Genomic DNA, 24,225 nt, shown 5'->3' with positions numbered 1-24,225 from the left:
CAGTGCTCTTAACTACTGAGCCATCTCTCCTCCCCCGAGTTCTGAATTTCATAACATGCCTTGGACAAAAGTTCAAGAGGGTCTTTCTCTCTCTCTCTCTCTCTCTCTCTCTCTCTCTCTCTCTCTCTCTCTCTCTCTCTCTCTCTTTCTTTTCTTTCTTTCTTCCTTTCTAAACTGGGGATCGAACTTGGGCTTGGTAGGCAAGAGCTCTACTGCTGGGCTACAGCCCCAGCTCAGTTTTAGTTTTGATTGCCTTCCTTGGTCTGAGTATTTCTACACCATTATAGTCTGAGTTTCGCAATATAAGGCCAGGAGGCTCCACTGGAACGCCAGCCATTTCCAGGTCCCTGATTCCGCCGGGCCTTCCCGATGAATGAATATCGCGAAGATGTTACAACTTTCCGGTGCAGGGTACCTGCAGAAGTCTCTGGAGAGCATCTCTGGGCGAGATGGAGAGATCAACAAACTAGAGCCATACGGTGCAGACCTAGGCTAGGGAGCTTGTGGAGTCCAGGGATGAAGTGGGAGGGGCCGGCGGGGGCGCGGCCATGGGTCACGTGACGAGTCAGCCCCAGCGGCGGGCGGAGCTGCGCCGTACTTAGGGGTGCACCGGAGAGGCCAGGAGTGGCTCGGTTTGGCTCAGCGACTGCGGGCCCAGGGTGTCGCGCTGCGCTCGGTGAGTTTGCCCGGGACACAGTGGCTCCGCGGCTGAAGCCACCTTGGCTGGGTTGGGGGAGCGGGCTGAGCGGCGGTGGCCGAGACAGGCCCCTCGCTTGCCCAGGGCGCAGGCGCGGTTCCTCCGCGGCCGTAGATGCTATGTTCAGTATTGGATCGCAGTCCTCTGGAAGAGAAGACCTAGGCTCCGGCACACTAGTCCGGCAGAGCTCCAGGCCTTCACCCTTTAGGGCCGAGCCTGGTGACCCGCAGTGGTCGGCTTCTCTCCAGTGGCCATGGCGCACTTCAAGGGCGGAGGTGGGGACTTCGGGGAGCTCCGAGGGAGGAGCTTAAAGGGAGGGTTCGGCCCTGGCCCTCCTAGCTCGCAGACTGCAAGTCTCGGGGTGCTCAGGGCGAGTATCGACCTGCATCTAGTGCAGTTTTGTGGTTTATTCTAAAGAATCTGCCCCGGGAACTTTTCCACACACAAACCCACGCAGTGCCTGGCACCCTAAAAGACCTGTTCTATTAAAAACAGGAACCTGGTAGTGGGTGGCTGGGGTGGAACCTGCACGAAGAATTAAACCGAGAAACAGGAAGAGAAGCAGAGCTAGAGAATAGGGAGTGTAGCACCTTTCTCTGGAGGGGAGAGCCAAGATGATGGGAATGTGGTGGAGGAGACGCGCTTGCAAAAAGGACAGCCTCCTTCAGTCAGAGCCCTGCTGGCCGGGAGAGATAACATCCTGAAGGCGGCATGGGATCTTCACTGGGAGGCGGACCAGGAGATAGGTGAATTGGACTTGGTCCCCTAGGGGCCTGGAGTAAAGAACTAAAGCCCACCCTCACCTTGCCTCCACCTAACCAGATCCCCTCACCTGTTTGGGAAAGGAGATAAATAGTGGGGTTCAAAGGGAAGCTTAACACCTTTTAGTGTCTCGGGAACACTGATCTCCGGGTGCCTCCTGTGAGGGACTGCCGCGGAGGTGTGTTCTTCAGCCTCCAGATTCGGTAGCATGTGCAGAATGTTGGTGACCGTGCGCTCATCTTTCCTCGAAGCCCTTCAGGGGAGACTTGCTTCCCATAGGCTCAGGCCATGGTGACCTAAAACTCCAGAGTTCCCAGAGGCATACAGAGCCAGGCAGTCACAGCACTTGAAGGCTGAGGCAGGAGCATCGCCGTGCCTTGGAAACCAGCCTGGCCTACATAATGAATTCCACGACAGTCGGACTACAGAGTAAAACTTAAAAGTTTCACCTCCTACACCCTGGAGGAAAATGACCTTTGCTCCTTTTAAGCCACGTGACCGAGGCCTTCCGGGACTGCTAGGGAGTCGGGGTAGGGGTAGGGTGGGGTGAGCCCATGCCTATGCTTCACCAGCCCAGGTGCCAGCAGAGGTCTTCAACATTCCCCTTGATGCTGGCCTAAGTGGTTTCGAGTAGTCAGGCAATGGAGTGTTGGAGCTCTTGGCTCCAGGTAGAATCTGTCCCCTGGAGGTGCTGATTCAGCTGTCTGGGCCGTCTACCCTTATATGGTATGGGTAGAAACCTTTAGATATCCGAGTCTCGGGTTGGCTACTGACTTTTGATGTTCTGATTGATGTAAAGAAAATATTAGCTATGCGTGAGCTGGAACTTTACGCAATAGAACTTTTGAAAGTCGAAAGGGAAACCAGGGACTTCAGTGTGATTGATATGTGAAGGGCAGTGGTGGGCTGGTAGGTGAGGTGAGGTGTACAAAGGTGTGTGTTGTCTTTGCTTAGTTAGCAGTCCCCTGCTCTGGTTATCTCAGTACTCTGCAGGAGCTGCCTAAGGAAGAAGGGTGGAGGATCCATCTGGAGTCTTTGTTTTTTTTTTTTTTTTTTTTTGGAGCTGGGGACCGAACCCAGGGCCTTGCGCTTGCTACGCAAGCACTCTATCGCTGAGCTAAATCCCCAACCCCTGGAGTCCTTTTGTTACTGTAGTTTATTTTCTGCCCTACATTGAGCATGGTAGAAGTCTAGGGGTGGAGCTCTGCCGCATGCTGAAACTCTTGTCTGTCTGTCACCCTGATATACAACCCAGAGCCTCGGGCTCCTAATCAAGCACTCTGCCACCAGACTATCATAGCCAGCCATCTTTAACGTGTCCTCCGTCCACTGACCCTCCAGTTTTTTGAGGCAGGTGTGGCTCTGCAGTCCAGGCGGGCTGTGAACTAAACAACCCCTCTGAATGCTAGAGTTACAGACACAAGCTAATGCTCCTGATTTAGGATTTCGCTCTTTCCTTTTTTTCTGAGAAACAGGTCTTATCACTCACTGTGTAGTCCTGGCTTGGAACTGGTTATGTACACCAGGATGGCCTGGTCAGGGTGGGGTACACACACTCAGAGACAAATCTGCCTCTGCCTTCCCAGTGCTGGGATTAAAACCGTGGGCCACCTAGCAGTCATTTCATTTTTAGCGTCAAGCTTGAGTACCCCTTCTGCAGACCTGTCTCAGGTTTGGGACAGAAGTGGTGGCTCTCTTCTGGTTGAGGTCAGTTTCCTGGTCTTGCTTTGTCTGTCCCAAGGACTTTGGCAGCTCTTTCTTAGTCCTTCCTACTTCTGCACTTGAGATACAATGTATCCATCTATAAGTATTGTTTTATGTAACTTAATTATACTATGTGTCTTGTTCACTCAGTTCAAGATTTGTTGATGTTCATACCTGCAGATTTAATAGTTATTTTCGTTTGTTGGGGACAGGTGGTAGTGTGACAGGGGTTTCATGTATCCCAGCTCAAACTCACCACATAGAGGAGGATGGCTTTGAACTCCTGATCTTTCTGCCCTCCTCCCAAGCGCTGAGATCTCAGGTGTTCACCCTAACAGGCCCAGGGAATTTAGTTTATTAGCCTTTTTCTTTTATTTGAGACAGAGCTTTTCTGTGTAGTCCTGGCTGCACTGAAACTCACTGTGTAAATAAACCAGGCTGGCCTTGAGTTTAGAGGTCCGCCTCCTGAGAGCTGAGATTAAAGGCTTGTGCCACCACACCTAGCTAGTTTATTGGTCTTGACTATGTTGATCAGAGAGACTGTTAGAACGCCTACTTTTATTTCTTTCCCTCCTCCTTTTTCACTCTTGCTTATACTGACACAGAAAATTCTTTTGGGCAAGGCAGAAGTAGCATGAATTGCGGGACACATGACTCACACACCTTCTGTTCTGCTAGATGGCGATGATGCCACCTCTCTGTGTGGCCCTGCCACCTTCTTGCTGTTCAGAAGGTATGCTAACATTAGCTCTTACCAGACCTTACTTGTCAATGAGATGGGTTTCAGACACACTTGTGCCTTCACTGGTGTGAGTAGAAATTCAAGTTTAATTCCTTGTCAAAGGGAAGCTGTAATTGGTGAAGCTCTCCCTGGTTTTGTACTTGGTCACTTGCAGCACTTCTGCTAAAGTTCAATTGTTTGGGATTTTTTTGTTTGCTTTTAAGATGGGGTTTCTCCGTGTATCTGGCTGTCCTGGAACTCCCTGTATAGACCAGGCCGACTTTGAATTCACAGAGATTCACCTGCCTTTGCCTCCTGAGGGCTGGGATTAAAGGTGTGTGCCACCACCACCACCCAGTTTTGTTTTTGTTTTTTGTTTGTTTGTGTTTTATGTTAGGGTTTAGCTTATCAGGGTAGTGAACAACTTTATTCCCAGCACTCTGAGTTCAAGGACAGCTTGATTTATCTAACCAATTCTAGGTTAGCCAAGGCTACATTGTGACCTTGCCCCCAAAAAACAAACAAAAAACAAAACAAAGCAAGACAAAAAAAAAAACAAGTTTGGGTTTAGGTTTGGGATTTAATATTTGAGACAGGAGCTCTTATAGTCCAGGTTGGCTTCAAACTTGCTACGTAGCCAAGGATGACCCTGAACTTGAGATTTCTCCTGCCTGTGCCTGAAGCACTGAGCTTCGCGCATGTACACCACCGCATATCTGCAGCTGTCTGGGTTCTTTAGGTCGTAAGCCTGGGTGTCTGGACTTGGGGGCAGTTGGATGTAGTAAATACTTCTGTATGCATATGTGCTTCTCAAGGCACATTTGGCTGCATTTGGTTAGTCTGGCTAGCCAGCTTGCCCCAGGAATCTTCTCTGACTCCCAAATCCTGGGATTACAAATGCAGGCCACCAAGTCCTCATAGCATTTAGCTGGGGATGAGGGATTCGGACCCAGGTCCTCAGGACTGCACAGCAATACCTTCCCACTGAACCCTCTCCTCCAAGCCCTAGATTCTAATTTTTAAAATCAGGAAGCTTGTGACGTTGGGAGACTTTAAGAGAAAGTGAAGTCACCTGTAAGTTTGACATGGTTACAATCACTTAGGTAACTGCGGTGGAATTCAACCTAGAGTCTGATCTCCTGAAAGTGATTGATTCCCTGCTCAGGTATGGCCATTCAGGGCCTGCCCATGCCTCAGTTTCCCTTGCCTGTGAAATCGAAGCCTTCGGGAAGGACCTATGTATGGTCTGTGATCTCAACTGTTAACCTGGTTTGATTGGGTCAGTAACTCTATAGTCTGGCCAAGATACTGCTCTTCTCTAGCCAGCAGGGTGGAAGAGAATAAGGCTGAAAAATGACAAGTTAGTATCCACAGAGCAAACCACAGAACTCTTAGATCAGAGGTGGCTGCCTTCTGACCCTCTGACCCTCTGACCTGCTGATCTGGCCCAAGCAGGTGATGCTCACCCACAGGAGTCACATGTCCTTCCAATTTGCATAAGGTGCTGGCCAGCTTGTGTCAGTCAAGGGTATATCAAATCATATCAGGATTCAAGTAGCCTGTCTCTCATTCTCAACATGATCCCCTCTGGGTTTGGGGATATGCTGTGTTTTGCTATCAAATAGTAGAATAGACACATAGGCTTTATTACAAATAGTATGATGGTCACAAATTTTTATACCAAATAGGTCAGTGGTAGGGAGAGGATGTGTTTTGAGACAGTCTTATATTTCAGACTGGCCTCAAATTCACAGTGTTAGCCAAGGATGGCATTTGGACTCTATCCTGTCTCTTCATGGGGTGTTATAGATATGTACCACTTACTGTGTCTGGTTTAATGTGATGCTGGGGACTGAAAGCAGGATGCTAGGCAAGCATGCCAACTGAAGTATGTCCTTGGTCTCAAACTGGAATACTTATGCAGGGACAATAAGTGTTGACCGCTGTGCACATAGAGACCCTTATAGTTAGCAGTGACCGGAGGCTGTACCTGGTGGCTCTGCCTGCCGGTAGTTGCCCCAGCCTGGTACACGGAGGCACTTTCCCAAAGAGTGGCTCTGCTGCTACTCTTCATTTCTGTGAGCCTTGAGAGGGTCCCAAGAAAGGAGAAGGTAGTATCCAGCTCACAGACAAACTGTTTCTGTTGTTGTCTGCCTGGTCCTCAGGCTGACCAGCCTGGAGCTTAATTTAGCCTGCATTCGAGTTAGGGAGCAAGCAGGGAAGCATAAAACACTAATCTCATTTTGCACCTCAAGGTCTTTAAAAGCCTTGCACTGTGTATATTTTAGGAGCGGACTGGACTATACTACCCCCTGCCTCTGGGAAGCATCTCTGCAGGTCTTAGTCAAATTGTCTTGTTTTCTACCAATAATTAATTGTTTTTCCTCTTAAATGAGTCCCTGTCCTTACGATTTCTATGGTGAAACACCATGACTAGAACGCAAGTTAGGGAGGAAAGCGTTTATTTGGCTTATACTTCCACACTGGTTCAACATTGAAAGGAGGCAGGAAAGGAACTCAAACAGGGTAGGATCCTGGAGGAAGGAGCTGCTGCAGAGGCGATGGGGGTGGGGGTGCTGCTTACTGGCTTGCTCAGCCCTCTCTTTTATAGATCTCAGGGTCACCAGCCCAAGGGTGGCCCCACCCACAGCGGGCTGGGCCCTCCCCATCCATCACTAGTTATGAAAACGCCATATAGGCCGTCTAGGCCTGCCCACAGTCTGATCCTGTGGAACATTTTCTCAGTTGAGCAGGTAAGTGCTCTGCCATTGAATTGCATCTGTGGCCTCCTCCTTCAGATGCGCCACCGTGGGTAGATGGATGGTGGCTGTGGGCGGCCCTAAGCTGTTTGTTCATTAGAATCACCATGAATCAATCACACAGTTTTGAACTAGGAGCAAAGATGTGAAATCAGGAAACCACATCAGGTCTATGATTCAGACTTAGCAAAAGGCGGCGTCTCTGGCCTCTTTCAGGTCTGCTCCCTACACCTTTGAGATTAGTGTGTCTGTTTCCACTACCCCAGCGTTGAGCAACTGGGCAAACCAGTCAAAAGGAAATGAAGTTCCCACTGTCTTGTTCTGTGGGAGGACTGAAGCGGTTAATACAGGTGCCCTTAATGACAGGCAAAGCCTAGACAAGTTTGTTTTTATGGAAGAGAAGCTCGTAAAGTGCAACATCAAGGTCCCAGCACACCTCCCCACCCTCTTCCCACCTCCCTAGGGCAGGGTCTCTCTGCACATCTGTGATGGATGGCCACAGTGTGGCTGCACAGTTAGAGCTGGTGTGCGAGAGGTCAGCCCCATGTACCACAGTCAGGGAGAGGTGGATGAAGACCGCTTTGTGTGTGTGCGCCCTTCCTTATCCTGTGCCAGGACATGGCAGGTAGCCTGTGGGACTTCATTCTACATATTCCGTCTCCTTATAGCCTTTAGCATGTAGACTTGGACTCCAGTGTGCCTGAGACTGTGATACCAAGAAAGCTTTGTCAGGCTTGCGCCCCCCACCCCCATGTTTAATGTGTCATTAGATCATGCTTTCTTCACCCTGGCTTCTCCTTGGATGTTTATGCCATTTTCTTCTAGAGGCCCAGGAGTATATTTGTCTGAGGAAAGGCATCCAGCTCGTTTGGGAAATGGTTTTGCTGTTGATGGGATCACCAGTCCATTCTGTCCATGTGACAGTGACAGTAGTAGTAGCAGGACATTTGATATACTGATTGCTACAAAGGTTTGAAAAGGGGAAGGGTAGTGGAACCCAGGACCAGCTGACTTGGGCTGGAAATAAACGGTGCCCACAAGTGCTCCCTACATGTACACCTGGAAGAGGAGGCCGGGTAGCTCTCAGTGTACTTGTGTGTCCCATCCCCCCTCTTTTGTGAAATAAAGACTTTCTGTTAACTGAAATGAAAATCACAGAATTGGGACATACAAGGATCTGCTTGCTAAGCTAGGGGAAGTGAAAGCTGGCTTTGGAAGGCAAAGGCACAGAACCCGTGACATAGTGACAGTTTTATGGACAGCTTAACTTGTCATTGTCACTCTTGGCTGTGTGACCAAAGTGCTTGTGTGCGTGCTGTCTGGAAAGACTGGCATCTCCAGGGAATCGGCTACTGGTGCCTTAGGTGGGGACAGCAGGCTTCACACACTCCAGTCTCAGGACTCAAGCCTTTTGACAGGCTTGTGGATTGTACTGAGGGTGGACGCTTGTTTTAACTCAGAGTCCTGCCAAGTGAAGGCTTTGAGAGTAGGTTTGGATCAGACTGGAATTAGCCCTCCCAAGTCGAAGGACAGGGGTTTAGGAAGAGAGGGACCGAGCCTTCTCTAGCTAGCTGCTCTTTCTTTCAGTGTCCGCTGATGCAGGGTTTTCCTACCCTCCTCTGCTCCTCACATCACCTGGGGACATGGTGCTCATTACCACCTCAGAAGTACAGGATCTGAGCCTCAGAGAAGGGCAGTGTTTATGGATGACAGAGGTGAACCAAGATCTGGATGTTGATGTCCAGTCTCTAATGGAGCCTGGCCTCCTCATGCAGCAAGCACAGTGGCTGGTGTCCAAGCGAATCCTATCTTGATTCTACCCCTCATTCCAACCTCTTAAAGGAGAAGTGGAGAATCTAGGTATTTGAAGGTGAAGCCTCCCCACCCCCCTTGGGGCTCATCTTGGTAGGAGTAGGGTTAGATATGGGGTGGAGACTCCAGAGCCCCTGAAGCCCCAATGCTTAGGTTTGTGGCTGTGTAGAACCCCGGTGATGATGAGGATAAAGTCCAGGGGTCAGAGGTAGGCTGCAGAGCCAATGGAAACCCAGCTTCCTGGAAAATGTCCTGCAGCTGCAGCAGCTGGGATCTGTAAGCTACAGAACCTGGGAACTCTTGTGGTTGGGCCATGGGAGTGCGTGCGATCTTTGCAGCGGCAGAAACCAAAGACATCTTGTTTAAAATTTTAAATTTGTTTAACTTGTTTAGAATTTCAAGTTACCATGGAAAGGAACCTTTCTAACTCAGCTTATATTTAACAGCTCAACAGATGCTAAGTCCCTGTGGGGTATCTTGGGACACTCTAATTCTCTAACATACAGAATGTTGTGAACCCAAGGGTGTCAGCCCTTCAACATAGGAGATCCTAACAGATTTACCAGCCCCTCCTTCATCTAGCCTCCCACCCTAGGGAGTGGATACTCCAGGGTTTCTGCATCAGTGTCTGGGAGGAATTAGTTTCTGGACTTAGGGAATGACTTAGCTGAAAGAGAGTTTATACAAGGATCTGAGTTTGATTCCTGAGGACCTGAGTGACCCCCAGAACCCATGTTAAAAGCCAGGCATGTTGGTGCACACTTTGTAATTGCAGCACTGGGGAAGCAGAGACAGGCTCACTGGCTAGTCAGCCCTCCCTGTTTGGTAAGGTCCAGGGTGTTTGGAAATAAGCTGAAGGACACCTGAGCAGCACCATCTGTGGCAGTCCTGGTCTCCAGAGGCACACACACATATTGTATTTGCACACACATGAACATGCATGTACACAGACACACCAAGTTAAGATCCAGTACGAGGCAGAGAGTGCTGCTGAAACGAAGAAAGGACACAATGACCTAACAGTATGATTGGAGGCCCTGTGATGGCTGACACATGGTCATGTGAGACAGCTTCCCATGAGTCACTGGGAACGCATGCAACAGTAAGTGCTGGACAGAAAGCCCGTAAGGCAGAAGGAAGTCTTATTGGTGGCAGGAGATGGTGGGTAACTCATTCAGGAGCCATTTTTCAAAGGTCTTGTTCTTTGAACCTGTGATTCTTTGTCAAACAGTGGATTCCTTGGTAAATGCGCTGGGGTGCACTTGGCAGTCACAGCCTTCAAAAGGCAGAAACCTGAAGGTCACTGTAAGTTCCAGGTTGGCTTGGTCTATGTAGCAAGTTCCAGGCCAGTTGGGGCTATGCCCAAGACCCAGTCTTAGAGCAATGGGATGAGGAGAGAGGACTCTTTGAAATACAGGAACATGTATGTTTAAAGGTTTACATATTATCCATGTGGCAGGTCATTTCCCACTGTATAACAAGTCACTGTATCCATTTTCCCATTGTGGAATTCCTGCGTTTCTGATGTGAGAGTGTGTGGTGCTGGGGTGGGAACCGAGTCTCAGGTGTGCTAAGCCCACGATATCAGCTGCATTTCATCCCCAAGTCGTCTGATCCCCAAGTACACAAAGCCTTTAATGGGAGCTGTTTTTTCCCATATGTCTCGGTCACTGTAAGAGTCCGTTTTCTCCTTCATCAAGCAGGGGATTGAACTCAGGCCATTTGGCTTGGCAGCAAGCACCTCTGCCTGCAGAGCCACCCCACTGGCATAGGACTTTTAACTTTACTGCGATGCCTAAAGGGTTATGTTTTATGCCAGGTTTAGGCTTTCTAGGGAGTTAGTTTTGTTTGGGGCTGTTTACCTGTTTCATTCGGTATATCACAGTGTAGCCAAGGCTAGCTTTGAACCCTTGCTCCTCGGCTTCATCCTCCTGAGCCCTAGGATTACAAGCACACCTCAGGAGCAGCTCAGACTTGCATGTGTCTGAGGTCGGTCTGCCGTCTGTGCACAGAGTCAGTCCCTCCTTGTTTTCCCGCAGCAGGCAGCCAGCTGTGTAAGCACATCTGCAGGAGCGTTGTCACTTCCTCTTTCCCCACACACACTCGTCCCACACACACTTGTCCCACGCCCAAGGTGAGCTTTGAGTGGCCTGACTTTTTTTTTAATAGAACTTTTTTGAGCCAGAGTCACCAGGCATTTTATAATATATTGTGAGGTTGTTCCAGAAGGCCTCCATTGGATCTTTTCTAGAATCTTCTTTCTGTCCATACACATAATAGATGAGTTGTTATTCAGACTCCCTGCCTTGTACCTACCACACACACCAGACTATTGTTCCGACTCACTGAGGACACAACTCTGCGGCTTGAACTTAATCGAGAGTTTTTAGTTTTCCTTCAGTCCAATTTCGTGTCTGTGATCCAGCACTCAGGAAGCAGGCAGGAGGAGTCAGTCTGTGTTCCAGTGTCCGATCGACCTTTGACCTGACACAGAGCATTCACTCCTGTAAGCCCTAGAGTCAGGGCAGAGCCCCAGCCTACCCACACTTACTGTTGTTGCTCCCACCAGGTTCAAACCACATGTCAGCATCCAGGAAAGGCCTGGCCTTCATTAGCTACTTGCCCAAGAGGATGGATGACTCATGGGTTGAGCTGGAAATGACTGTCCTGAGTCTTGAGTCAGTTCACAAGGTCTAAGGGCCAAGGTATTGATGTAATGGTTTTCCTTCTCGAGCCGGAAGCAAAGCCCTTGAGTGACAGGAAAAACCAGAGAAGAGAGGTTTCTAGGAGGCTCGTGTCCCTGGCACAGTCTGTGCTTCCTTAGTTACCAGCAACTGATACCAGCCCAGCTTATGTTGGCTTAGATGTGCCAAGAGTGGGACTCACAGAGCTGGGAGAGAACTTAAGCCTGCAGTGAAAGGAAAGAACCAGCTCCTAGAACTCATCCTCCAACCTGCACACAATCACGCGCGCACATGCACATCCACACGCACACACGCACACGCACACGCACGCACACACACGCATACTCACACACATGCATGCACACACACACAATGAATTTAACGTGTTTTTAAGTGAGGCCTGTAAACCCTGCTTTTTTTTTTTTTGCCTCCTTACCCATTGACTCTTCTTAGGACTCTCACAGTTCAGTGGTTTGGTGTTTTTGTTTGTTTTTTAAATTTAATTACTTTTTTTTAACTTATCCTCCCAGTCATCCCCCCAATCCTGTTTTTTTCTTTGGCTTTGTTCTGTTTTTTTTGTTTTTGAGGCAGGTTGTGTTACATGGCCCGGCTGAACTCTGTTCTAATACCTTACACTTCCCAGTACAGGGTTCACACTACATCCAGCTTAAAGCTCAAAGCTAACTCTTCTAGAACACCGGAGAGAGTCTCTAAACTTAGTCCATCAGGTGTGTGTGTGTGTGTGTGTGTGTGTGTGTGTGTGTGTGTGTGTGTGTGTGTATTGTGCGTGATGTCTATCGGCTCCCATCCAACCAGGCTTCACAGTGAGGCCGTAAAGGCAGCAGGAAGCCTCAGCAGTACCCGTGTGTGGAAATCATTTTGATGTTGCCTATATCCTTTCTAGGTGAGTGCAGGATCCAGCGTCCAGGATGTGGTGGTCCTTGATCCCTCTCTCTTGCCTGCTGGCACTGACCAGTGCCCATGACAAGCCTTCCTTTCACCCACTGTCGGACGACATGATTAACTATATCAACAAACAGAATACAACATGGCAGGTAGGCTGTGCCGCTGTTTCCTGTCTGTCTGTCTGTCTCTGTCTGTCTTCGAGGGTACCTGCTTGGGGTACCCTGTGCACACTGCCTCTGAAGTGACTAATTGGCCGTAGGGCATTCTTTTCTGGAAGTTGAGGCCCATGGAGCATACCACCTTCCTCTCTGATCTCCATCATGTGTGTGTATGGGAGTACACATACATGTGAATCTTTGTACATGGAGGTGTATGGAGGAATAAGTGAGCTTCAGAATCAGGGGGACCCTGTGGAAGATGAGGTTCCTTACTACTTCCTGCCACTATTTCCTCCAGGTCTGGGGCAGGTCTCCTGAAAGCAGGTTAGAGAAGACACTGTGGTCTGAGAGCTGTGCTCTGACTCTGAATCACTCTGCCTGGTCCCCTAGCTCCCTGAATTGAACAGGACGCCTGATGCACTCATCCAAACATGGGAAGCCCCTTGGTGGATAGGTGACTGTCGTGGTGTAACTCTCTTTCAGGCTGGACGCAATTTCTACAATGTTGACATAAGCTATCTGAAGAAGCTGTGTGGAACTGTCCTGGGCGGACCCAAGCTGCCGGAAAGGTGAGTGGCACAGCCTGGAGTGAATTGTGAACAATGGTGCTAGTGCTGGGGTGTAGGGAGGTAGAAGAACCCTCTCTGGATTCCCTACCGTGTGTTCTTCAGAGACTCAAATGCTGGATTTACTACCTTGTCTCCAAGGTATCATATCCCAGACTTGGCAGTTGAGGTCTGGCTGTACCTCTGAATAATTTAAGGAGAGTCCATAGAAATTAACCATTAATGTTTTATTTTTCTGAAAAACTGCAGTGGACATTTTTATGCAGAAATTGTTCCTAGCCAGGATTAGGGATGGCCATCCAAGCTTGGTGATGGTGTTGTCTAACTCAAGCCAGGCTGTGGACAAGGCACAGTTTAATATTGTAGAAATTCCAAGTGAGAGGTAGGAAAGGACTGCTTTAGAACCAAGGCAGAATATGTATGGGAGCAAAGGCCTATACTGCAGATCTTTCTTGGATCTCCCTTCTGGTAACAGCCATACAGATACACTGTGCCCTGAGGGGGTTCCTATGGCCTTGAACTCATGACCTTCCTGCCAGACTACATCCAGCTCCTCTACATCTAGCCCTGATACTAGTCCTGGACATCAAACTCAGCTGTCACTTTTGCAGATACAATGAGAGAATCTGAATGTTTTCTGTAGACAGCCAAAACTCCCGGTGTAGGCACATCCACCCTAGCATTGCTAAATGTCTCTTCAAGGAAAATAAAATAAATCCCAGGACCGGAGAGATGGCTTAGTGGTTAAGAGCACTTGTTACTCATGTAGAGGATCTGGGTTCAATTCCTAGCACCTATACAGTGGCTCAAACACATCCATTAACTCCAGTTCCAGGGGATCTGGAGCTTTCTGACCTCTGAGGGCGCCAGGCTCACGTGTAGTGCACAGACATACATGCAGGCAAAAACCAAACCAAACAAAAAAACAAAACCCTAAAAACACATACACTAAATAAATAAATCTAAAAGGATAAATCACATGTTTTCTCTTGCATATCCACTATACCAACCTAAAAATAAACCTGAAGAATTACTGTTATTTAAAGTAGTTTGAATGAGATACAATGAGATGTGCCTGTAATTCTGACTTTCCCTAAAAAGTTGGTCCAGGTAGGAGGATGAAGAGTTCCTGGCTAGCCTAGGCTACATTGCCAAACCCTATCTCAAAGAAAGAAAGAAAGGAAAGAAGGAAGGAAGGAAGGAAGGAAGGAAGGAAGGGAGGAAGGAAGGAAGGAAGGAAATGGGGGGAAAGAACCTTGAAGTACCAGGACAGATATCTGTGATGGGGGCAAAAAAAAACAAACCCCATGCATGTGCTCCATGGGCCGGGCGGTTGAAAAACACGTACTAAATGGGCATAGAGCGAGCGCACACAGTGCTGAGTCGCACTGAACAGTGAAAAGCCATAAAGGGTACCTCCTGCCTGTGTCTCACCACTTCTGGGAGATACAGCCCAGGGCACTCTCCTTGCTGAGTCTTTCGGGGGTGGGAGTGAATTGTAGCCTGCAACAGTCCTCCTTTTGCACAGGGTTGGGTTCAGCGAGGACATAAATCTACCTGAATCCTTTGATGCACGAGAACAGTGGTCCAACTGCCCAACCATCAGACAAATCAGAGACCAGGGGTCCTGTGGCTCTTGTTGGGTAAGACCCTGCTGGTGGGGAGGGCTCCTGGAAGAAGATCGGTTGGGGTATCGGCATATCTGAGTGGGATGAGCTGTGACAAGGCAAGCAAGGAAGTATTCGCAGTCAGTTTCTTCCCATTACTGTGGTTTATGATCCTTGTGGCCGGGAATTACTGCGAGGATGGAGGGGGTGATGGGCGTGCCAGGGTCTTGTATATCTAGGTCTGTGTGCACAGGCTGTGAAGCTACTTTCCCTCAGTAAAGAAGGCAGCTCTGATCTGACAGAGCTTCAGGACTGTCCTGTGTCTGTCCGCACGCTGATTTCTGAATTGTGGCAAAACACACAAGACAGAAAATAGAACCCTCTTAGCTAAGTGCATAGTTCAGTGCATTAATTATGCTCCCAGTGTCGGGTGGTCATCTCTGTGGCCCATCCATACAGTCCTCTCATCTCCCCAAATGGACCAGTTCAGTTGTACTGACTGTGCACCCCCAAAGCCCTATCTCCCACCTCCCATCCCCAACTACCTGTGCCTATGCTGGCTACCATCTGCTCTCTGCCTTGGAATTTGCTCCATGTGAGCCAAGTCCTCAAGGCAGAAGGCCTGGGTTAGTCTCTTTAATGCTGTATGAACCCAGGAGACCCTTCTGACACTGAAAAGGTCTAAGCACTCAAAAGGTCAAAGACCCTCCCTGCTTCATGCAAGACGGGCTTCTTACCAAGCAGGACTTCATATTACCACAGGCATTTGGGGCAGTGGAAGCCATGTCTGACCGAATCTGCATTCACACCAATGGCCGAGTCAATGTGGAGGTGTCTGCTGAGGACCTGCTTACCTGCTGTGGTATCCAGTGTGGGGATGGGTAAGTGTTGGGCACCCATTCCCTGAGACCCTAACCCCTTCCTTCTCTGTGCTGAGTAACTCAGGGGTCCCCGGGAGGGGAAGACTGTTTTCATGGCTGAGACAGAGGGTGACATGAGGGTCGCAGGCGGACTCTTGTTGCTGCTGCTGTTGACCCAGACTTGCCTCAGCTTGGTGGGGACAGAGCACTAGCAGAACATCATCTCCAAAAGTTGTGCTTGCTTTCTGTTCCCTGTCTGGCTTTGTCTCACTTGTCCTTATCATCCCTCACCCCCAACCCCCAACTCGGGGAAACATACTTGGTCTGCTCTATAAGGAGGACAGGCTCCAGATGGAGGGTGGGCTTAGTGTTCCAGAAACTCGGTTCGTAACTCAGGTGCTCACCAGTGTCGTTTGGCCCTTACTCAAAACAGGGGTGCAGGTTAGACATTCCTGCAAGTTCCAAAATGTGTGTCTAGGCCTCACCAGTAGTCTAGCAGCAGGAAGAAGAAGAAAGGCTACTGCCCAGCTCTCACCAGGCAGCCTCACATGTCCCTATTCTGCCTAATGCTTTGGAACTACAAGGGCTGCCACACCTTGTTTTGCAAGAGGTACTCCTAAATACAGCCCCCAACCCAAGTGGATGCCTTCAACGAGAGGCATATCCACTGTGGCTGTAATTTTTATAGAGTCCAACAGGTAGCAGTGAAAGCAACATGAATCTAACTTCCTTCATGATTTAAGGCATAGAAGAGTCATTCTTACCATAACAGTTCTGCTTCTGTTTGACATGTCTGAGCTGCCAGCATCACTGATCTTACAATTGGCTGTCAAGGATTACTTGAACCCATGCTGCAGTGTCACAGCTGTGGATGACCAAGATGGCTCTCAGTTGACGAGACAGTAGTGTGTACAGTATACAGCATGGAGACTTTTGACAGAGATGCTTTACGTTTTGTACTGAATGGACCAGGGAACGTGAGATTTCATCACGCTGCTCAGGACAGTATGCAATTTAAAACTGAGTTAATTCTGGAGTTTTCCACTTAACATGTTTAGACCTTAGTTGATGGTATAACAAAAACCTTAGAAATCAAACTAGCCTGGCCTGGTGTTGTATGCCTTTAGTCTCAGCACTTGGGAGGCAGAACAGGAAGATTCTCTTTGGTCTACATAACAAGTTCTAGAGCAGCCAGGTCTACATAGAGAGACCCTGCCTCAAAAAAACCGAAAAGAATGAAAACAATAAGGAAGTGGGGGTGGGGGCTACTATGCTCCAGGGAATTGTGCAGTTGAGAACTACTGTTCTAGAAACGGGGGAGTGTTGAAGCTCAGTTTAATGTGGACATGAAAAAAAGAGAGGTCTTGTGAACAAAGATGGAGCTTGGTTGAGTCCCTGGTGGGGCGCCAGTGGAGAAAAGATGAATTGGGATGTTGGACTGTGGGAGGATTCTTGTGAGGACAGTGTATCCCAGGGGGACCTTGGCATCTGTACTGTGTAGTGACACTTGGGAGCAGCTGGGACTATCTTGCCATTGACAAAAGCTCTTTTTCAGCTGTAATGGTGGCTATCCCTCTGGAGCATGGAACTTCTGGACTAGAAAAGGCCTGGTTTCTGGTGGAGTATACAATTCTCATATAGGTGAGTGTTTGCCTACAACTCCTGTCTCTCAGGCATTTCATAGGCAAGTGTCAGTGGCTTCTTTTCTATGGTGATGGGAAGGTAAAAGGTAAAGGGCCAGCTGATGGGTAGTTAGCCAGACCATCTTCAATACAGAAGCTGCCCCCCAGGATATAGACATGGTCTGGCCTGGGGGCCCCGCAGTAGGGTTGCAGGCTGATATCGTCTCCTCCATTCTTCAGGCTGCTTACCCTACACCATCCCTCCCTGTGAACACCACGTCAATGGCTCCCGTCCCCCGTGCACTGGAGAAGGAGATACTCCCAAGTGCAACAAGATGTGTGAGGCTGGCTACTCCACATCCTACAAGGAAGATAAGCACTATGGTAAGCTGGGACCTGGGCTGGGGCCTGCTGAAGGAGGAACAGGTCAAAGTCACTTAAGAGTCCAGAGAGGGGTCGTGGTACACAGTTTTAATCCTACCACTTGGGAGGCACAGGCAGGCGGCTTTCTGAGTTCGAAGCCAGACTGGTCTACAGAGAGTTCCAAAACAGACAGGGCTACACAAAAAGAAAAAACAAAACAAAACAAAAAACAAAAACAAAAAACTCAGGAATAGCAAGAAGGAAAGCTTAGGTAATTCACACGTGTCTCACTGAAGAGAGATGTACACCACACTCTGTCTTTTGTCAGCCCATTTGAGCTCCAAAGGACCAGGCAGATTGTTTTGCAAGGGGTTAGAACCTGGATTTAAACCTTGGGGTCCTCTTAGCCTCTTCTAGGACTGTCTAGCTCTGCTTAACTTCTTACCTAGGGAAGCCTTCCTTTACCTCTTCTGGAGGCCTGGAAGGGCTCCAGGCACTTGCTCACCCTGACCAGCTTTGTTTCTTCTACAGGGTACACTTCCTACAGTGTGTCTGACAGCGAGAAGGAGATCATGGCGGAAATCTACAAAAACGGCCCAGTGGAGGGTGCTTTTACTGTGTTTTCTGACTTCTTGACTTACAAATCAGGTACTAGTCAAGGATTGGAAGGAAGTCAGAGCTCAAGGGCTCAGGGTCTACATAAGCCAGCAGGTGTCACGGTGAGGAGGCCAGGGGATTGGGGACTCCATCTCCCTCCTCCTCGCTCTTCTCTGGGCAGATAGTCACCCTGTGGTGGTGGTGGTCTCATGGTCGCAGCTTCCTACCTGCTGTGCTCACTGGTCCCTCTGAACATGGTCTCCGCAGAGGCTCTCTAGGGTCCCTTTCCAACCTCACCAGACCAGCTCTGCTCCCTACTCTGCTGTTGCTTCTGCCTTCTACAGCATCGTTCCTGTCTTTGTCTCTCATCCATATTTGACAGCGGTTGTTTCTAGGCAAAGGCCTAGATTACCTCAGTCGTCCATGTAGCTGGGATGACACAACTCTCAGAATCAGGGTTCTCTAGAGCAGTGGTTCTCAACCTGCGGGTCTCAACCCCTTTCAGTCAGTTTGTAACAATGAAAATATTTTCTGCATATCAGTCAGATATTTACATTACTATTCATAACAGTAGCAAAATTACAGTTATAAAGTAGAAAGAAAAATAATTTTACGGTTGGGAGTCACCACAACATAAGGAACTGAAAGGATTGCAGCGTTAGGAAGGCGGAGAACAACTTAAATTATAGATATCTTTTTATCTGGAGGGGATTTATTATAGGGGCTTACAAGCTGTGGTTCATAGTCCAACAGTGACTGTCTACTGACAGAAGGTTCAAAGCTCCAGTACATCAGTCCATGAGGCTAGATGTTGCAGCCTGTCGTAGGCTCTGATGCCAGTGAAGGAATGACTAGCAAGAGCAGGCTGGCAGAGAGCGAGCTTCTGTGTCCACCACAGTGTGGCCCACATTAAAGCTGGGCTGTCCTCACCTGCGAAGATCTGAATTAAAGGTGGATCTTCCCACCTCAGCCATCCAGCTTAGAAGTGGGTCTTCCCACGCCAGATGATCTAATTAAGAAAACAGCTCCGCACAGGTGTGCTCAGTCATTTGGGTATCATTAATTCCAGATGTAATCAAGCTGACGACCAACAACAGCCACCACAGCACCCATATCACTCAGTTTGAAGAGTGAATTACCCTCAAGTGGAAGGCCTGGTTGACCAGATCTCTAACACCTGAGCAGCACCGCTTTGAGCTGACAGTGCAGTGCCCATCTCCCCTTACCTCTCCAGAGAACCCCAGGAAAGAACTTGAAAACCTCTGCGAGCTATCTAAAGCTTCACAGAGGAACCCTGACATGGCATCTCAGGGTGTAAAACATAATTGGCCTAGGGTTTTAAGTTTGCTTCAGAACTGAAGAGTTTATCAGAACCTTGATTTTTTTTTTTAAAGCCAACCAAACAATATTTTGTAGGAAATTTGCATTCTTAAGTGTGTTGGGCTTCCAAAAATATGTTTGGAAGTGCTAGGCATGGTAATGTACACCATTAATTTTAGCACTTAGAAGGCAAAGGCAGGCAGATCTCTGAGATTACCTTGGTCCACACAATGAGTTCCAGGCCAGCCAGGGCTATTTAATGAGACCCCCAACCGAGGCTCTTGACCTGCTAGCAAGTGCTCATCTTGAGTCCCTCCTCATCCTTCTAGAGATTTCTGTGTAGGAGACCAGTTGGTTCCTGACAGCCTGTTACTGACTGGGTGGCTAGTCTAGGGAATCTGTGGGCAGACAGTGACTTGTGTTCAGTCATAACTGCCTTTTTCTTTCCCAGGCGTATACAAGCATGAAGCCGGTGATATGATGGGAGGCCATGCCATCCGCATTCTGGGCTGGGGAGTAGAGAATGGAGTACCCTACTGGCTGGTAGCGAACTCCTGGAACGTTGACTGGGGTGATAATGGTGAGTGGCAGTCCCCCTCCTCAGACTACATAAGCAGCTATGGGCCACACCACCATAGCCCCTTCGCTCCTCTGTGGCCTGAGGTGTGGACCTGATGCCCTAAGTGCATAGATCCACTTTGCACCATCTCTGAGCCCCAGAGCTCCACATGGTTTTGTATACAGTTCCCATTGCATGAGCAGCCTGGGAAGGGAACTGAGGTTTGGTCTCAGATGATGCTGGGCTTCAGGTAGCTCATTTCGAGGTCTGGATGAATCTGAGTATACCAGCAAGGGTCAGGCCTAAGGCCACTGGACATAGTGGCTGCAATCCCTGTGCTCCTGTAGCCCTAGCACTTAGGATGCTGGGACTAAGAATGGAGAGTGTGGCCAGCCTGGGTTACAGAGTGGGGCATCATATAAAAGAAGGGTTAGACCAAACTCAGGGCATACTTTGAAAACACCTTATTTTTTCTCCATCCCAGGTTTCTTTAAAATCCTCAGAGGAGAGAACCACTGTGGAATTGAATCAGAAATCGTGGCTGGAATCCCACGCACTCAGCAGTACTGGGGAAGATTCTAATCTGCTGGGACTTGATTGTGTAGTCCTTAGGAGACTTTTTCCAAAATTTAGCAATGGAGGCAGGGAGTGAGGCAGACAGGAGAGTCTTTGATTCTTTGAGTTCATCTAACATGCATGAAGCTTTCAGCAAGGTTTGGGTGACTGGACCAGAGCTGCCCCCCATCAGAGCCACCCTACCTGGCTCCCTTCTAGCCTATCCCATGACAGTGATCACAGCCTATATCCTAGCCTCTCCCTAGACTAGTGCTGTGTGTAGTGCCTGTTACTGTGGCTCTGCCTGCCATCCCTCCCACCCCCACCTCAGCATCCCCAGACCAAGGGCTTTGGCTGCAGGATTTCCAAAGGAATGAACACCAACTACATGATAGGACAGATGCCACCCGCCAGCTGCACCTTGAAGCTAGTCACTTCTAGGACTGTGGCAGGCTTTGATGGCCCAATGCAGTTCTCTGGAGAAAACTACCTTTCCCCAAGGCATCTGCACCCATTGACAATGGTAATGTGCCCAGCTCTCCTTGGTCCTTGGTCCTGCCCTCAGCCGATGCTTTTCCAGTCAGGGTTTTGTTTTTTGTTTTGTTTTGTGTACCTCAACTGAGTTATGAAGATTTGCACTGGTTTTACAGATCATCTCATCGTATGGATTAGAACAAGCTTCGTGGTCAGTTTGCTGGGTGACCAGCAGACACAATCAAACTAGTCTGGGAAAAACCTGCTTTTTTGTTGTAGGTGCCACATAACCCTGTCAGTTTAACAAGGAATGACCGTGCCAATAAACCAGTTCTCCCTCTGCTTGACATCAGGCTCACGGCCTTCTCGAGGTGGGGTAAATGGTTCTATGCTGCACTTTCAAGGCTTCTGTGGTGTCTCTCCCTGGTTTCCTGTCAGAAACACGTTCGAAACCATACCTGCAACTGTGCTCAAGGCTTGGAGCACTTCTTCCTGCTTAGAGAGGAGGGAGCTACACTTCACACTTATTAACCAAGGCAGGCACTCCTGTGTATCTCACATATGACCAGGGCTGCCATCTTTCTAGAGGTCTACATTTCCCTGGAGTGGAGCCAAAGCTTATGTCCCATGTTTTAAATATTCTGGGTCACTATATTTCATGGATTTTACAAAAATAGTGTAGTGCGGAGGGGACAGGGAACTTCGCTAATCAGCATTGGCTTCATTGTCCTGTGAGTGTTACTTCCTCCTGTTAAATGAGAGGGGCTGATTCTCTGGAAACTGAGGAAGCTTGCCTTCCCATGTCAGCAATCAGAACTCTATATACCAAAGCAGCTCTGAACGCCTGGCGAGTGTAGACGTGCAACTCAGCTTGAGGCAACCTGGCTTGGGTACTGGGGCCTCAGTACTCCAAGACAGCCCCGCTTACCCTCAACTACAGCAACAGCTGCCTCCTATACTTCCTTTCTTGCCTCGCCACATGCCCACCCACAACTCCCTTCCTGCCTCCCACAGCCAGTGAAGATGGGCTAAACTAAGGACTATGGGCATCCTCTCGATCGATCACTGAAGGAGTCCTCCACAGCCAGATTCTCCCTGTGCTCAGGTCAGGAGCTGTCTTTCTTGGGTATAAGATGACAAATGGGTACTTGGGAGGCAAACAGATCTCTGGGAGTTTGAGGCCAGCCTGGTCTACAATGAGACCCTGAAGCTAGGAGCATTTCTTCTTCAGACGGCCCACAGGGCCTTTTGATGATTCTCCCTTTCTACACATTAAAACTAGAACACACTGTGAACAGAGTCCTATTCAGTGTGTGGTCCTCAAACCTGGGCCAGTATCAGTGCCAGGCCTTTGAATCACTACCTGCAGCCCAACCAGGTCATTTTAGATACATTAATTACAGTTTGGGCAATGGCCTTCAAACAGGTCCTAATGACAAACTGCATTCATGCTGCCCAGGAACTCATTAGGTAACATGCCAGGCCTTGTTCCAGATTGATTACAATACACTTCAAGCTCTCGCTTCCCGCTACCATGGAGAATGGAAAACTACTCAACAGGGGAAAATCAGCCATGATTTGCAAATAACCAGAGGACAGGTAGAGAGCAGATCCTTCTCATTGTAACAATGGCTGGATAGGGATGGGCCTCTGAGAAAAGCAGCACACTCCATGCAGAAGAAACCAAGTGGATACATGAGAGATGCTGTAAATTAGGTCAAGAGCAGGCTAGGGAGGTCTTGGTAGTAGAGGGCTTCTCCAGGGCCCAAGACAGACCCGTGGCTCAGTGCCCAGCAACAAAGTGAGAAAAAGGTAGGTGTGTCAGACATAGACGGTTTGTATAATGTCCAACTAAATGTAGAGTGGCTTCAGAAATGCACCATGCTAAATATTGAATACAAACAAAACTAATCTGAAATTCAAGTGGAGCGTGGTGTCTTGTTTTGCCAAGGGAAAGAAGTTAGTTTCAGAGGATTAGTCTGTCCCTCCTCCTCTTTTTAAAGATTTATTCATGCAGTTTATGTATGTGAGTGCTGTCTTCATACACATCAGAAGGAATCAGACCTCATAGATGGTTGTGAGCCTCTATGGGGTTGTTGGGAATTGAACTTAGGACCTCTGGAAGAACTTCTGGGTGCTATCACTCAGACCCAGGTTTTTGAGAGAGACAGTGTCCTGTGTAGCCTGTAACTGAGAAGGAATTTCAACCTCTTCTGCCTCCACCTACCACATGCTGGGATGACTGCTAAGAGTTGTAGCTTCCAGAAAGGATGAACATTAAGACCTTTGTGCTTCTGTAACAGAAGTTAAAGAACCATGGAACATTACTTTGGTCTCAACAGGATGGTGTTTGTTCAAGGCTGAGCGCCTCAAGTGAGCAATTTAGTGGAGTCTGTAAACAAACAGATTTACCACTGGGGCACAGAGACTTCACTTAAGCTGAATGGACCACCAAGCTGGCTGGAGCATCTCGAAGTCAACATGCCCATCAGGGGAGCAGACTGTCTCTGTGGTGTCCCCCAAAGGGGGAGTGAGGTGACTGAGGCCCTGTGCAAGGTGATCAGGTTTTGGAGGCACTGTTCTCAAAAGGGCTCAATGCTAGTCTTCCAGAGTCAGGTCTCCTGAGACCAAGCTCTGAGGACAAGAGTGGGGTGTCTCATGTCTGTAACTGAAATCCAGAAGGCTGAGACAGTGGGCTCACTCAAGTTCAAGGCTATACAGACTTGCAGGCCAGTCTGAGCTAGTTACAGCGTGCAGTGTCAGCCTGGTAGGGCTTGACTCCTGCTTCCTGTCACGTGCTCCCTCACCACGTGTTATTTTCCACATGGCCCTCCAAGGGCTAACAACGGGGCTACCTCATCTTGTGCTTTCATCCTCCTAAGCTGTAACAAACCTCTTCTCTTGGTAAAAAAAAAAGTAGTTGGCCTTAGGTATCTTGTTATAATAGGAAACAGGTCAGTATGTTTGCCTAGAGCCTCTCCACTGCTGTGCCTGAAACTGGTTTTCAGGTACCTGGGTTGCCAGAGGCCACCATGACAACGTAGCCTACTAACCACCAATACAGAACTGGTCCTTCCTGTCATCATCATTTGTCTTGAGACTTCAAGGAAAACCCTAACATGACTGTGGAGGTGTCTAGTAGGGAAGTGCCAGTGGCAGGCTGAAGCAGCAGGTGCACATGGCCTGCTTACCCTCACCAGCAACACAGGGCAGCCATCGAGCCCTTCCCAGTCCCTGCTAACTGGCTAAATGACTCTGTCCTGCGATCACCATGCCATCTGCCTGGGCTTTCATGCTATTACAAAAATCTCAAGATCCCAAGCCTTTCCTGGAGGGCATGCTTCTGACAGGTGGCCACCAGCACAAGATGACTGACTGCTTGTGCTGCCCCTGGGCAGGGAAGCCACGCCTACACTCGGGAAGCTTGGCAGTATCACCTAGAATATCAACGATTAATCCCTCTATCGTCAAGCTGATGAGAAAGACAAGGACCAGTCAC

General features: G+C 48.8%; 1 protein-coding gene across 2 annotated transcripts; it reads left to right on the top strand.

The window, feature by feature from the left end:
- Window positions 1-551: 551 nt before the first annotated feature.
- Window positions 552-21,073, top strand: Ctsb (cathepsin B). 2 transcript variants are annotated; one of them, XM_032917527.1, is made up of 10 exons: window positions 552-676; window positions 12,044-12,194; window positions 12,687-12,772; window positions 14,298-14,412; window positions 15,139-15,257; window positions 16,792-16,877; window positions 17,099-17,242; window positions 17,753-17,869; window positions 19,590-19,718; window positions 20,182-21,073. In XM_032917527.1, exons 2-10 carry the CDS (start codon window positions 12,069-12,071, stop codon window positions 20,277-20,279), a joined length of 1,020 nt encoding a protein of 339 aa, XP_032773418.1. In that variant the 5' UTR covers window positions 552-676; window positions 12,044-12,068; the 3' UTR covers window positions 20,280-21,073. The 2 variants fall into 2 exon arrangements, with proteins under 2 accessions (XP_032773418.1, XP_032773419.1); XM_032917528.1 differs by lacking the exons at window positions 552-676; window positions 12,044-12,194; window positions 12,687-12,772; window positions 15,139-15,257 and having other exon boundaries at window positions 14,339-14,412.
- Window positions 21,074-24,225: the final 3,152 nt, after the last annotated feature.

The sequence above is a fragment of the Rattus rattus genome, chromosome 12 (genome assembly GCF_011064425.1).
Source record: "Rattus rattus isolate New Zealand chromosome 12, Rrattus_CSIRO_v1, whole genome shotgun sequence".
Taxonomy (NCBI): domain Eukaryota; kingdom Metazoa; phylum Chordata; class Mammalia; order Rodentia; family Muridae; genus Rattus; species Rattus rattus.
This window is presented reverse-complemented; position numbering and strand designations above follow the sequence as displayed.

Excerpts from the sequence above, each read along its gene's own strand:
- Ctsb (XM_032917527.1), top strand. The coding sequence starts at position 12,069 with ATGTGGTGGTCCTTGATCCCTCTCTCTTGCCTGCTGGCACTGACCAGT. Across the intron at positions 15,258-16,791 it reads GGTATCCAGTGTGGGGATGG|CTGTAATGGTGGCTATCCCT; the intron begins GTAAGTGTTGGG and ends GCTCTTTTTCAG. Across the intron at positions 16,878-17,098 it reads AGTATACAATTCTCATATAG|GCTGCTTACCCTACACCATC; the intron begins GTGAGTGTTTGC and ends TCCATTCTTCAG.